This window comes from Empidonax traillii, unplaced genomic scaffold (assembly GCF_003031625.1).
Source record: "Empidonax traillii isolate 1590-97213 ecotype Southwest subspecies unplaced genomic scaffold, ASM303162v1 scaffold22:size5013007, whole genome shotgun sequence".
In the NCBI taxonomy this organism is placed as follows: Eukaryota; Metazoa; Chordata; class Aves; order Passeriformes; family Tyrannidae; genus Empidonax; species Empidonax traillii.
In genome coordinates this window covers 2296523-2311545 of record NW_020955215.1, presented here as the reverse complement: position 1 = coordinate 2311545, position 15023 = coordinate 2296523, and the positions used below count along the sequence as shown (strand labels likewise).

Below are 15023 nucleotides of genomic sequence, written 5' to 3'. Positions count from 1 at the left end.
GCACTCAGTGCTCTGGTCTGGTTGATGAGGTGGTGATGGGTCACAGGTTGGACTTGATGATCTTGGAGGTCTTTTCCAGCCTAAATGATTCCATGATTCTGCCTTCAGAAGGTAAACAGCAGTAGAAAGGGTGGCTGTTACTTTTCTATCAGCTTAATAGAATAAATTGCACATGATGCCTTTTTGACTTAATGAAATTCCTCAGTGGAGCTGTTGAATATGTATGGCCTTTCAATTTAGGGGGAAAATGTGACAGGGGGTGATGAGTTCCTAGTACAAGAGTTCTCTTCTGAAGATCTTTAGCTTCAGTGAAAATGCTTTGGGAGAGAGTAGTTATTCTGAAACTTAGACAGATTTCCTTTCCCAGGAGTGTTTGAAGGTGTGAGCCCTTCAGGAGTAAAGCTGGAAGCAATGGCAGATGATTGTATGTCTCTGCAGAGGAGTCATACAGGAAATTGAACAAATATTTGTTATTTTTCTAATTAGAGTTGTAATTTTATGTCAACACTTCAATGAGATAATCATCTCTGATAATATTTAGTCTGAAACCTACAGAACCACCAGCTCCCTCCCCAGGAGGGGGGTTTATTGGGGGTGATTGAGGTCTGTGCAAGGCTGAAAAGACTTTTTTTTTTTTCAGAGTATGTTGTAAAATATTTTTTCCAAGTGGTTTCTAAGTGTGATTAGGATTAAGAATAGCACAAGGGAGGAAGAGATAAGGGTTGCTTTTTTGCATTGCTGGCCTTAGGCTTGGTTCTAGTTAACTCTCTTAAATCCTGAAACTGATTTCTATTCGTGTCCTCTAAGCTCTCAGAGTAGAATAAGAACATGAATTTTGTAAAATAAGTCTCAGTAGCTGCTTCTCAGCATTATCATCTGTCCTTATGCCTGTTCTGTGAAGTACAGTGAAAAAATAGAGCTGCCTCCTTGGCTGAGGAGTTCTGGAAAGGAGGAGACTGATCATCAGGGGAAGGCTGTTTTGGTCCATCTTTTTCATTATAATTGTATTCCAATAAATGCCTACAGGAATGATCAAATTCAGGCAGTGCAGGGGGATCACTGATCTGTAGGCACAGACTGAGCTGGAAGGTAAGTGGAGTGAGTTCATGCTTAAAGGGATGGCAGTGTTGTGTCATAATCCATTTGGTAAAATGACTTTGACCACTGAAAAAGGAAAGTTTTGTATAACTAACAAAACTTCTGAAATGGCTGGAGTGGTGAGGGATCACCCATGATTAACATCAGGACAGGCCTGTAACACTGGGAACTTCTGTAGCTGCAAATTACCTAAAGATCCAGGAGATCCAGGCTTGTGAGATGGGGATGTAATATCCACCTTCAAATTACTCTTAATCCCTAATGGAAAGAACCTGTTATGATCCATGTCCTTAACAATTAGGAGGGCAAATTCCTAATGAACATTTAAACCCCCTCAGCTGCTGTTCCCTGTTACAACTTTGTGTTTTGGTTTAAATAGATCCCTCCCACAGTGTCACCCTGTCAGTGCATTTATAGTCTGGATGTTTAGATAAATAAGATCCCTCTGTAAGGTGGCTTTCCCCTGCTTACCCTCCTGGCATTTCCAGGCATTTGTTCTAGTCTGAACTCAGCTGTTTCTGACCTCAGTGGCAAGAACTGTTCATGGTAATGTAGGTGGGTTTTACCAAACAGAAGCAATTCCTCCCTGTGTCAGAAATACCTCTGATTATTGGATTTTAATTGTTAGATCCTGATAGCAGGTTATAGTTTCCTATGATGTACTGATACATTTCAGTCTCCTGTAATACCTGGGATATGGATACCAATCCAGACTGTAATTTAAATTAATTTAGATTTTTTTTTTCCTAAATTTAACTGTGACAAAACTGCCCTTGTGTGAACACAAGGCGAAATAGTTCCCAGACGTGGCTGTGGTGACAGTGAATTGGTGACTGGCTTGTTATTGTGCTTTTTCCCTGCACAGCTTTGTTGTTGCTCCCAGAGTGGGCAGTTTGGGATAACTCCCTGGAGCAGCACTGGCACCTGTAGTGCCAGGTACTAATTGCTGAAGGGAACTCGGATCCACAGCTCCATGTTTTCCCCAAGAAAAAGCAGGTGGTGTTCTTGGTGTGAGGTAGGAATAGCAGGAGCTGGAAAATGGATGTTTTTGATAGCTCAGGGCTTTTGTACTTCAGAAGAGCTGAGCACATCCAAGAGGGAGGCAAATGGGAGCAGGAGACAGTCGTGCGTGTGGAATATCCTACCCAGGGCTGGGAACTGTGACTGCTGTGCTTGTGCCGATGGGATGTGTCATCTTTGATCTTCACTTCCTGCCACGGCCCGAGGGGATAATGTTAACAGCAGTCTGCAGGTAGGAGTTGGCTCAGGGAACGAATCAGGATCCCCTGGAGCGAGTTTAAATTCGGGCTTTGCTCGTTCAGTGCGTGAAGACAAACGGATCCGTGGGATTTATTTGGGCTGCGTTTGACAAGTTATTTCCCAAATCAGGACCAGACATATTTTGAAAAACTGTAATTCAGTTTCTATACCAGTGATTTCATTCCTCAGTCCAGAGGAGGAAGAGGGGACTCTGGGAACTGAGAATATTCCAGGTGTGTAAATACCTGTGGGATTGGTGCAGAGGGGAAACACGCTTCTGGTGAGTCACAGCTGGAACAGGAAATCTTACTGAAAATAAAGACAGGGAGTTAAAATTAAGCACTAGAATATTTATTGCATGTGTTATAGTGAAATCCTGAGTGCTGTTTCTGTAATTCCAGGTTTTCAAAAACAATGGATCAGGCTAAGCTCTGTCAGGAACAGGCTAAATGCAGCCAGCATTTCGGACTGGGAGAAAACAGATGATCTGTGTGATCCTGTCATTTTGTTATTAGCAATCTTGGTTTGGAAAAAACAGAATCTTCGTAGAATTATGCCTATAATGAAGGATTGTTCCCTGTCCCGATCACAGTCCTGCAGGAGTCACGCTTGGTGTAATGTAAATTGGAGTCTGAGGTTCCCCATGCAGGAACCTGCACTGCACCTCCTGCCAGGGGCCTCTGCAAACTCCTGCTTGGATGATGGAATTTATATAACAAAGCAACTTTAAATTAGATTTTTTTTTTTTTTTTTACAAAAATAGATCTAGGTCAGTTTTCATATTTTTTAGTGGTGGTTTTGATGTCAAATATACAATATGAATAGAAAATATCCTCATACATGCCAGGCATGTGCTGTGGATCCGTTGATTTAGAAGGCAAACTGGCGCTCACGAGCTTGTTACCACCACCAAGAGATTCTGTAATAAAGCACAGCACAATTCAGGTGGCAGAATTGTCCTTACCTTCTTCTAACACGTGCAAAATGGGAAAGAAGGTACTGGCTTTGCCAGCAAAGTAAGCAGATACAATTCTGAGCAAATATTTACTTAAATGCTAATTTTGCATCATTTTTTATTTAGCAACATGTAGGGGGTTTGTTTGGCTTTAGGAAACGCTCCTCTTTAATTCTACCTCCACAGTGGTTCAGGATTTTAAAGCATTTTAAAATGGTGGCAGTGCTGGTAATTAGTAGCTCTGGTGAAAAATAACTAAGTCCATGAAAACCGGATTTTTCAAAGAATTTCAGTTAGTTTAGTTAGAAGTTTAGTTAATGAAAAAAAAAACCTAAACCTTTTTCCTTGAGATTTCTCAAGTGTTGAGGGATTTGGGGATAATCTCTTCTGATACATTTATATGAAAAAGACTGGATTTGGCCACATTTTAGAAATTCTTGATACTGGGTTATATATTTATTTTTCAGGGAATTAGGCATGTACATGGAAGAATGTGTTGCTGCTCTTTCCTTGTAGCTGAGGCCCTGCTGTCGAAGGTTGTCTGGGGCTGTAAAAGAATGCAACAGTTCTGGTTGCTTTTAGCAGCTCATTATCCGGAAGAGAAGCCTGGTTAACTCCTCTCCACTGGTTACAGATGGAATCTGTAGCAGTGAAATAGCAGTTGGTGTTTCTTCTGTTCCATGGTTTTGATGCAGACACAGCATTAGTCCCGTAGGAAGATACACAGGTGTTACTGTAACTATTTAAATTGGGATCATGGTTTTGGGCTGTTGTCCTTCTGCTTCTCCTCTGGAGAGAAAAGCTAATACTTTCACAGGCAGTGCTTCTCTTTGGACAGCAGTAGATACATGGGATTGAGAAAATTTTCACGTTAAAAAATCAGAATCCCTGTTCCAGAACTGGCTCCTGGGGAAGTGGCTGTGAAATGAGTTCAGTGGGACATCGGCGGGGAAAGGCTGTAAGTCATGTCGGGGCTTGTCCTGACACACATATTTTTGCCTCTATTCCTGGAGGAAGATGACTCCGTAGAGAAGGGTCTGGAGAGTCATCCTATGAGGAGCAGCTGAGGGGGCTCAGCCTGGAGAAAAGGAGGCTCATGGGGGACCTTCTCGCTCTCCACAATTCCCTGATAGGAGAGGGGAGCCAGGCAGGGGTCAGGCTCTGCTCCCTGGGAACAAGGGACAGGACAAGAGGAAATGGTCTCAAGCTGTGCCAGGGGAGGTTCAGGTTGGACATCAGGAAGAATTTCTTCATGGAAAGGGTTGTCAGGCACTGGAAGGGGCTGCTCAGGGAGGTAGTGGAGTCCCCATCCCTAGAGGTGTCCAAGGAATAACTGGATGTGGCACTCAGTGCTCTGGGCTGGCTGACACAGTGGGGATCAGTCACAGGTTGGACTCGATGATCTTGGAGGTCTTTTCCAGCCTTAATGATTCTGTGATTCTGTCTCCAGCAACTGAATGAAACTGCCTGAAACCAGAGTCCAGACTGCTGAGAGCTCACTGTGCACATGGCAGAGCCGTGCCCTCAGAGTCAGGCTAAGCTGTCACTGCCCCACAAACCTGGGATTACATGATGGAGTGAATGACCCCATGGATTGATTGATGAAACAGACAACGTGCTGCATTCACGAGGGTCGGGGAATTTAGTGACACAGGTCGTGAGCTGACACCAGCAGCTTTGCAGGTGCAGCAGCACAGGCTGTGAGGACTCAGGGACTCTCCGGCTTTTGTGGGAACTCTGCTCTTTGTCCCTTTTGGTCTCTGGGTCACCAGTCCCTATGGCGTGTGGTTCCCACCAGGGATATCTGCAGGGTAAGAAATGTCCCTCCACAATACCAGGAGAACAAGACACGTAACTGCACGTGGACAGCTTGGATTTTAGTTATTACATCTCAGGAGTGTAATATTCATAAAATCAGAATGGTTTGGATTGGGAGGAACCTTAAAGCCCATCTTGCTCCACCCCCCTACCATGGGAAGGGACACCTTCCACTAGCCCAGGTTGCTCCAAGCCCTTTCCAGCCTGGCCTTGGACACTTCCAGGGATGGGGCAGCCACAGCTTCTCTGGGTAACCTGTGCCAGGGCCTCTCCTCTCTCCCAGTAAGAAGTGGTGGCTGACTGGTGGTTATCTCATGCAGTACATAATACTGGACTGTTCCCGTCTGCTTTGTCATCATTTATTCCAGTTCTGTGGAGTAAATGTGAAAACATAAGCAATCATGGAAAAGAAACACAATTAGCAGGTTTATACTTCAGTGCTCACACACACACTTGGGTCTTGCAGGGCACTGCAGGATCAGGTTTAGCTTTGTTGTGAACTAAACATCAATGTATAGATTTGGTGAATTAATCTCCCTCCCTCCTGAGCTGTCTTTAAGTGTCTTTATAATTGGAATTCTCTCTGGATGCTGAAACGGGGTGAGATTTAACACAGATTGGTACGGTCGCTCCCCCCCAAACTCCAGCCAACGGAGGAGTTTGTTCACTTGTGTATGTCTGGTGATAATGTAAACCTATTTTTTTTGTCTTCTGCACACAATGCACAAAGCAGGTGAACCAGTAACTTTTCTGGCCACCTCAGATTTTGCTTTACCTACTTTTGCAATATGTACTGGAAGACATTTAACCATTTTCCCTTTCTCTCCCCTTTTCAGCTCAGAGACACTAATCATCCGCTGTTTTTATGGAACCTCACTACACTGCCACGAAGAGCACCAGCTCATCAGGACTGAAAGAAATCTGAGACTGAGTTGTCCTATTTTTCCTCTGAAATCTTCACCAAGTAGTAAACATTTTTTGAAGGTGAAAGGGGGTAAAGATGTTAAAGCTCCCCCTCACACCCCGTTAGGGCACCTGTACCTAATGTACATTTTCCTTAAAGTTTAAAAAGATGTTAGGAGATATTTTATAAAACTTTTTTGCAATAAATGACGCATGAAATTATTAAAGACTATATGACACTTACATGCAAGGAACCACTTGAATTCTTAGTATGAAGACTCACTGCAGATAACTGGGGTTTTTGTAATGTGACAGTCACGTTTGTATGTTTTGAGAGGTGCCAGTGACGGAGCCAATTGCCTGGGAAGTTGACTGTAACTTTTGAACTTTTTTCTTTTAATTCTTGACTTTAGCATTGCAATTTTCCATTCTCTGAGGCTTAGTTAGTATTTAGTGCAGGTGTTAGCAGAGCTGTGATCTGTGATCAAAGCATGTCCAAACCCAGTTGTATTGTGAAATATGAACAGTCCTGCTATTTGAGACCAACATTTCCCATAGAGCTGATGGAAAGGACAGTGACCACAAACTCCATGGATCTCTGTTTTATGGGAAAGCTCCTTCTGTGTGAATATGGTTGCATTTTCTTTATGCTATTGTAACACTTAGGGAATTGAGGATTGTGGAATAACGTTGAGAGGGGCTACGAGGCAGAGAGCAGCTTATAATCCTTAAACAGGATGGGAATCATGAATGGAGAGTGATTAAATGGGATGGCATTTCTATTTCAGATCATGGGTTATTTTTTCCTTTTGACATAAATATTTTTCAGATAGGTAACTAGTAGAGAGCAAAGGTTTTATTAGTGTTTCTGATGGTTGTTGATCTGAGTTGCGTTGACTTCTTTGAAAAGCTGTAAATCAAAAAAAAAAGAAACCCAGTGGGTTTTATCCATTTTATTCCCCTCCCCCAAATGTCTTGGGTAAGGCTTACTTCAGTGGAGCTTGGGAATGCTGGACACGCTGCTGAAATCTTGAGTTATTAAATATTAATTTATTTGTCACTAATTATTTCCATTGTGTGCACACTGTCTCGGCAGAATCATTTCTTTAAAGTTCTTAGCAGGGGGTTTATTGTGTAACCTGGGAAAATAAATATTTGTTTTGAAGAAATGAAAATGTGCACGTAATCTACTAAAAGTCAAATTTTTTTTCTATAGAGATGAAAAGACTCATAGTAAACTCTTTTCCTCCTTACTAATATCCTGATTCAATTGGAGAAAATAAAGTGTCTTTGTCTTGATCGTTTAAAACCAGAGAGACCTTTTTGAGGGGCCTCTGGGTCAGCACAAAGACACTTTCTTTGTGTCTGGAGCCTGAATTAATCACATGGAATTTGAAGTTAGGATAACTCTATCATTGGCAACAGGTTTATACTTGTTAAACAATCGGAGAGGGGGAAGTGAGAGGCTGGGACAGGCACCCAAATCCCAGGCAGGCCCAGCAGGGATCCACACACTGAGTGTGTGTCAGCTCTTGCCTCAAGCTGGTTCAGTTTCTGCTTTTCAGAAGTAAATTCTTTATTTACAGATCCAGAAATTGGGTACTCACTACCTACTTTTTAAAAACTGGCTGTATAATGCTGTACAGTAGGTTCAAAATGTACCATTTTTCATAATAATTTCATCATAAACTATAAATTTGTTTTTTTAATTTGAGGTAAATGTTTCTCCTACAGTGCTTTTCCTTTTCACCAGTTGAAGAGGATCAGGTTCTGTTCCTGTTCAAGGCCTGAGATTTGGCTACAGCTGAAAAAGTAGGACGTGTGACACGAGGAAAGGGGAGATTTGGTGCCGGGTATGTGCCAGCCTTTCACCTCCAGAGACCCAGACCTGATTGGACTGACAAGGAATGGGGGGCCTTGGCCTAATCAAGTACATTTTTACCCACCCCCACAAAAACCAAACAGAAAAGAAGCCACCAAACATGGCACAAACCAGTTTCTGCTCAGGAAAAAGGCCCAGGACTGTCCCAGCAGGGTTATTGCACATTTGATGGAGAAGTGATTGATGTTGTAAGTGGAAGCCAGTAGTGCCTGTCTGTGTGACACCTGATCTCACCAGGGCTCTCGTTTCCTCCCCTCTGGGAGCACTTGGGCACAGCAGCTGAAATAGAAGAAATTCACTTGAGAGAGATGCAGGTCTGCATTGGAGAATATGGGTATATAGAAATAGCATCAAATAGACAAGGTAGCTGATGTGTCTGCGTTGGTTTTCACAGCAAGAATCGCAGCCATTGCGTTTGAAACCAGATTTTCATTTGGAAATGAAATTGTCAGGGATATTCTAATGATAGAGAATTACAGTAATGTATTGCTTTTCACTTTTTTGCTTTAGTTGCTTAATATTTAAGCTTTGCTCCGTGCTACCTTCTTGTCTGTATATTGAATGGTCACTATGCCTCTTTCATTTTGTAGACTTGAATGAGGAAAATATGATTCACCCTTTAAGGTTTGCTGAGAAGTAAATGATAAAGAATGTTGTGTAACATTTATTCAAATAAAGCCTTGATTTTTTTCCAGTGCTCTTTTAAAGGGAAATAATGTTTTGATGTCTTAACTTTCTTGCTTTATTAGTCATTGACCCCAAAGCCTTTGATTTATGTTAAAAGTGGTTTTTCTGGATTAAACAATGATTAAACTGAGTTTTCTGGTCCATGCTGGAAGTCCATCCTGTGGACAAGTCTCCTTTGACCACGGTGGCTTAAAGATCCCAAGTCGTGCTCAGCCAATTGGAAGATTCCCAAAAGCAATAGAAAAAATTGTAATTAGCAAGCAAAGATGAGTGTATGTGGTAAGGACAGATCCAAAGAAGCCCTGCTGGCTCTTTCCCATGGATGTGACTGCGGTGCACCCCAGGTCACATCCCAGGTGGAGGATGAGGGGGATGCCATGGGAAGGGGTTCCTGCCCTGGCACACGCAGTCCTTGGGCTGGTTTTTACAGATTACTCTGTTTCATACAAGTCTGGCCTTCTCAGGTAAGTGTAACGGGGTATTTCTCCATCCAGGGAGGAATTGCCTTGCCCTGAGCTGTGTTTCCTTGCCATGCTGCCCTGGAGCAGGTGGTGCTGGAGCAGGTAATTCCTGTTCCAGAGCTTCATCTTGGCACTGTGGCTGAAGGAGGGACACACCAGCAAGTGTTTCTTCAAAATATCTGGTGGTGGTGTGTTGATGGTTGGACTTGATGATCTTAAAGATCTTTTCCAGTCATAATGATTCCACGATTCTATTAAATGCCAGACTCTGTAGAATTCCACTTGCCCATTAAATAGAAGGCAGCATTTATACACGTTTTTTTTTTTCCACTTGCATTTTTGTTACTGTAAAGAAGACAATATAATTTGAGTTGAGCTCCTGGGTTAAACAAAAAAATATGCTGCTAGAGTAAACTTGTTTTTTAGGGTGTTCTTATTTCAAGGTAGCAATTTCTGGCACAGCCTGCCAGGAGCTGTGGGTGACACAGAGGCACTGACCCTGCTGGGAAGTGTTTTGTTGCAGTGACCTGTTGTTAATAGTCAGAAGTTTTCCCCCAAAATTGAATTAACTTCTGGAGTGAAGAGCTGGTGTAAGAGGACAGTGCCTGTAGGGACTTGACTTGGCCCTGGGCCTCTGGGATGCTTTTGGAACCCATTGGTGCCTCCTGTCACTGTGAAAAACACCCACATCTGGCCGTAGCTCGGAGCAGAGCTCCAGCATATGTTTTTCTTTTCCTTCACAGGGTTGTTTCTTATTCTGTGGGATTACAGAAACTCCCATCCCCTTTCTCTCATTATTCATTCATCCTCGCAGCAGTTCCTCTTGAATTGGTGATCCTCATTAGGCTGTGGTGGAGGGGAAATCCTGCTGCAATGTAATTGCTCACTAATGGCTTTTCCTTTGTGACTGGTGTTGGCAGCAGCGATGTGGAGGCTGCTGGGTTTGCTGGGGAGCCCGGGAGAGGTTGGCCAGGCAGATTTCAGAGCTCTGCAATTACTCCCTGGATTAATCTTCACTCCAGTGGTTCGGTGGCAAAAGGATAAAGGTGACCCAGCCTCCAGTGGGGAAGCCAAGCCCACACAATGCCCCGCTAATGGTGTTCGCTGCTGCCCCGGAGCATCAAAAGGGTGACACTTAATGAGGGCAAAAGTGCCTGGAGCAGCTCTGGAATGGGAGGTTTGGAGAGATTCCCAGCTGAAGTGTGAGGAATCGGTATGGAGAGTTTGGATCTTTTAGGGGGGAGGCCAACAGGCCCATTTCTGAAGGAAATCGTGGGCCAGTGCCAGAGATGTGAATTCAGGCACTGTTATTTTGAGGCATTGTGTGTGAGGCTGCTGGGCCTGAGGCCTCAGCTGTGGTTGAGGGAATCACAAAAGGGACTCCCCCATTCCATCTGGGAATGATTCCCCCTGGGATCATCTCCCGCCTCACGAGTCCTTCAGGACTGCTGAAAGTGTCAGGGGCTGCTGAGGTTTGCAAGGAGAGGCCCTTCTCCTGCTTTAGGACTTTATGGAAAGCTGGGAATGTCCCTGCCTGGGATGATTCTTTGATATCTGAGCTGTGATTGAACACTGTGAGGAGCACCTGTGGGTGCTCAGAGACCCTGAGGGTTTTGGGAAGAGCTCATCCCTCTGCTCCATGTGAGGCAGTGCCAGTGCCGAGCACATGGAAAGCAGAAACAAGCCCTGTGCATGTGGCCTTGGCATCAACCACCACTGACTGCCATAATTTCGTTCTCTTCCTCACTCGTCCTTGCTCAAGTTGCTGCAGTGGATTTGTCATTCTCCCTGTCCCTGCTGGGAGGGAACGTGGAGGCCACGTGTTCTGCAGGGAGTGCAGGGTGGCAATAGGAAAAGGATTGTGTTGTTTGGTGGTTCATACAGTGGGGTTTGTTTATATTCTGTATATATATTGTTTTCATGGTTCTGCTGCTTTTCTTCTGTGGTCTTTGTTCTTCCTTCCTTGCTGGGTTTGGAGCACAAGCTGTGGGTGCTCCACGATGGGCAGATTGGACATCCCTGCAGATGCTTTTGGCTTGTGCTGAATTTGGGGTAAATATTCCGTGCCACAGGAAGGGTAGTTCTAATTTTGAAATCCAGATTTTCAGCTGAGCTTAGGGAATGGAATTTCCAAGTGTGGCTGTTCTTGGTCATTAAATATTAAAGCGAGGCTGTGCCTGCTGGAGGGCTCAGCCAAACACTGAAGACTCTGAGCTGTCAGAGGAAGGGGCTGGGGACTCCAGAGAGTACAGGGATGATACTGGACCATGTTAAGGGTAAGATCCCAGAAATACTAATGCTGCTCAGATGGATGTGGATAATCCCTCTGTGATACGCTCACTTTGCTCTGTTTGCCTTTAAAAAGACAATACTCGGGATGAGCTGTGAGAGTAGGACTGGGGTGGCCAGACCTCACACACCTCTGCATTAACACTGCAAAATCAAACCAGGAGCCATCAGCTGCATCTTGGCTTAGAAAACTTGCTGCTGGCTGCAGGTTCCGTGGCCTCAGCTGCATTCCAGCTTGGAGCAGGGACACAAACATACATCGAGGCACAGCAAGAACTGTCACTTCAAGTGCAGGTCAGGGCTGGAGCCATAAGCAGTAAATCTGTGAGCTTCGAGCCTCCTTCTTTCCCAAAGTTCCCAAACACTGCAATCCTTCCTTCCTCAGACAGAAAAGCCCCACAATGGAGGTTCCCAGCCAAACGAGCTCATGGAAATATGACAAATGCAATTAGGTGAGCTGAGCTCCCAGCCCCCCTCACCCCCTGCCTCTCCAGGGACCTGCTGCAGCGTTGGGCACTCGCCAGCAGCACTCAGGAATACATTGAGGAAGCTGTTCCAGCAGCCACCGCCCAGACTAGATAAGAACATTTCCCCCCTCTTCCTGCCATCTCTCTTCCTGCCCTCGCTCTCCGCAATGTGTCTGCAGGGAGGGTGTTGTGCAGCAGCACCGGCCACATTTAGGGTTCTGCCAGGGACACACTGCAGTTCACACACCAGAGTTAGAAACAGAAAATCCTGTGGCCACTGTGTGCTTATCCCAGAGGAACAGGCACAGCTCATGCCTGGATCCTGCCAGTCTCCTTTGTCGTGGCTGGGTGGGGGTTCAGGTCCCCGGGCAGCTGTGGGGGCCCCATTTGTGCTCCCAGAGACCAGTGCCTACTCAATCACTGTCTGGAGCCAGGCAGTCCTGGGAGCCAGGACCAGAGCACTGCTCCCAGCCAGGCCGGGAAACACAAATCCCTTTCTGTTGTGTCCGCTTTGGGAATGCTGGATTTGTAAATTGTCCTCTGCAGAACTGGCGGGTGAGAAATGCGCAGTTCTCAGGACTGCAGGCTGGAGCTGCAGATGGTTTCCACCTGGGGGATTCCTACTGAACATGCAGAATCAGGCAAAAGGTGGTTTATTTTAGTTTTCAGTTGATTTAGGACCTTTAATCTCTGCCAGGGTAGGTGGTGATGACTCTGCCTTAATGCCACGACTCCCAGCGCCTCTGCCCAGGGCCCCCTGACAGCAGGGACTGCCCAGCAGTTACAGCCCTGCACAGGTTTGAAAGAATGAAGCTGCTGAACAAGAAAATGCTGGGATTCTTCCAAACAGGGAAAGCTTGTGAATGAGCAACGTATTAATGCTGCACATTAAATGTACCCCGACACATCTTTACCCCCTGTTAGAGAGAGGAGGCACTTGGACATAATTGGTTCTTGGCTGCAGCAGAGCTTGGCTGGCACAGTAATCCCTTGGGAATAACAGAGCTAATTAAAGCCTAGGAGCTGGTGACCAGCAGTTTCTCCTTTCTCCCCGGCTGTGTCTGTGCTAATCAGAGGAAGGGAGATCTCCTGGACGTTTTGTGCTGAAATGTGCTAATCAAGGAGGGAAGGATTCAGCTTCAGAGCTTGGTGCTCTGCTCATCGCAATATCCTATTGCGATGAGCTGAGGGTATTTTGGATCCTGCTGGGTGGGAGGGGATCAGCGTTGTCAGTCCCAGGCCTCTTCCCAAGTCCTGGATTGTGGCCTGCTGCTGCCTCACTTGGGGCTGGTGTTTTGGGAGACAGATTGTAAGATGTGAATTGGAGAGAGACCTTTTTTTTTAATTCTTTAAGAGATGTTAAATCCCCCAAATCTTTGGTGAGACTGGGGAACTGCAGGTGTTCAGCTCCTCTGAGGGCCAGGTCTTGGGACTCTCAGAGAGTCCAGAATTAGCTGTTCAAGGCCAGGTTGGACGGGGCTTGGAGCAACCTGGGATAGTGGAGGGTATCCCTGCTCATGGCAGGGGATGGGACTGGATGATCTCAATGTCCCTTCCAACTCAAACCATTCTGGGATTCTGTGAGGTCTAAACCCCAGCCCTTCTGCAGCCAAAAGGACTAAGCCAGTCTCTGAGGGTACAGAGGGCAGACAAATCCCAGTGTCAATTCTGATGTCAAAAATGGAAGGTCTGAGCCACGAGCATTATGAAAATCCTGGAGAAAGTTGTTTATAGGGAGAGACTTAACCCAGCCCTGTCTGTCCAGCTCATGGACAAGACCAACAGGTCTCCTTATTTCTGGGCAATCACATTCAGGGGGGAAAGCCTGGGTACTAAAAGGTTTTGTATTTGGCAGGCAAAGGAAGAAGGAACAAAGGTGGGAGCTGAGCACGGACAACTCCAAGTGAAAAAGAGGAACATGCTGGTTACAAAGAGGGTGAGTAACTATTGGAACAAATTAGCAACGGACTTGTGGGTTTAAGAATGCTTATATTTAAAAGATTACATTTCATAAACCATTTTTTTCCTTTTAGAGGTTGTAAGTCCAACACATGTTGACTCACAACTCCCTGGCACTGAGCTGGAGTTGTGGCCAGGGGCACCAGGAGGAAGTACCCGTTACTTTACTGGTGGGAGCTCTGAGGACTAGTTTAGACATAAAGAAAAACCTTAAAAAGCAAAAGCAAAACACATGCACCTGTTCAGGATTTGGACAATGCAAGAGGACTTTCAGGCAATTAATTGGAATTTTACCTAGAGGAGAACTTGCTGTGGTGGCAGATAACACGTCAGAGGTTTCTGGTCCAGCTGGAGAGTGGCACTGAGCAGGGATGACCTGGAGGTTTGAGCCCTCAGTAACCATGTGCCCAATTCCCAGTGAGTCTTTCACACAATCCAATCAACTACAAACACAAGTGTGGAAGCAAATCAGCTGCAATCCTGCTTCCTTGGAAAACTACAGGGGCACATCAGGCAGGGAAGTTGCACTGACTGAGGATGTGTTTGTAGAGCAGGTAGGAATTTCAAGTTTTGTTCTGCTTTTATTTTCCAGAAGTTACCCAGCCTCCAGCCAAGAAGGGATATTTGCAGCCCTCCAGCCCTTTAAAGAAGTGAAGCAGGAACAGGATGGAAGGAACAGAATCTGTCACTGAACTCATTTGTAAGAGAAGCAGGAGGTTGCTAAAAGCCAACTTGTAACTTGGCACAGCAGCCACACAGGGGTGAGTAACAGCTGCACACACAGTGTGGGTAAAGATAGAAACTCATTGGTCATAACAACGAGATAAGAAAATTTGAAATATTCAGAGTAGTTCCAAAGTGGCTCCATTTTCATTTGTTCCAAAGGTGTGTACTGATGTTGCAGGGGAGGGAAACCCAGGGCCCAGACTTGCCCTGCTCAGTCAGGGGTGCAGGACTGGGGCTGGGACCTGGCAAAGTCCAGCGGACCCCTCTGCCCCCTCCAGCCCTGTGGGCTGCCAGGCTCCAGGGACAGACTGAGCTGCTGCCAGGGCCAGCTGCTTCCCCACTCTGGGGAAAGCAGGAACAGACATCCCTGCCCTGCCCTGCTGCCCCAGGAGCTCGGGGGAAGCTCATTCACACATCCCTGAGTGCCTCAGGCTGGGCACAAGCCAAGCTTAGGAGTCTCAGCCCAGCCCAGCTCTGCCCAGGTCTCCATTGAAGCAGCTTGGACACCTTTGCTTTGT

General features: G+C 45.6%; 1 protein-coding gene across 4 annotated transcripts in view; it reads left to right on the top strand.

The window, feature by feature from the left end:
* Positions 1-15023, top strand: part of PWWP2A (PWWP domain containing 2A) — a 35555-nt gene that overhangs the window by 17744 nt on the left and 2788 nt on the right. For 2 of the 4 annotated variants that reach the window (XM_027901888.1, XM_027901907.1), the window contains exon 3: positions 5968-8629. Coding sequence is in view for 1 of the 4 variants with exons in the window: in XM_027901907.1 (XP_027757708.1) it covers positions 5968-5981 (14 nt within the window). In the remaining 3 variants the exon portion in view is untranslated. Of the gene's footprint in view, positions 1-5967; positions 8630-13675; positions 13757-14371; positions 14541-15023 lie in introns of those variants that run through there. The other 2 variants (XR_003573254.1, XM_027901895.1) reach the window with 2 other exon arrangements.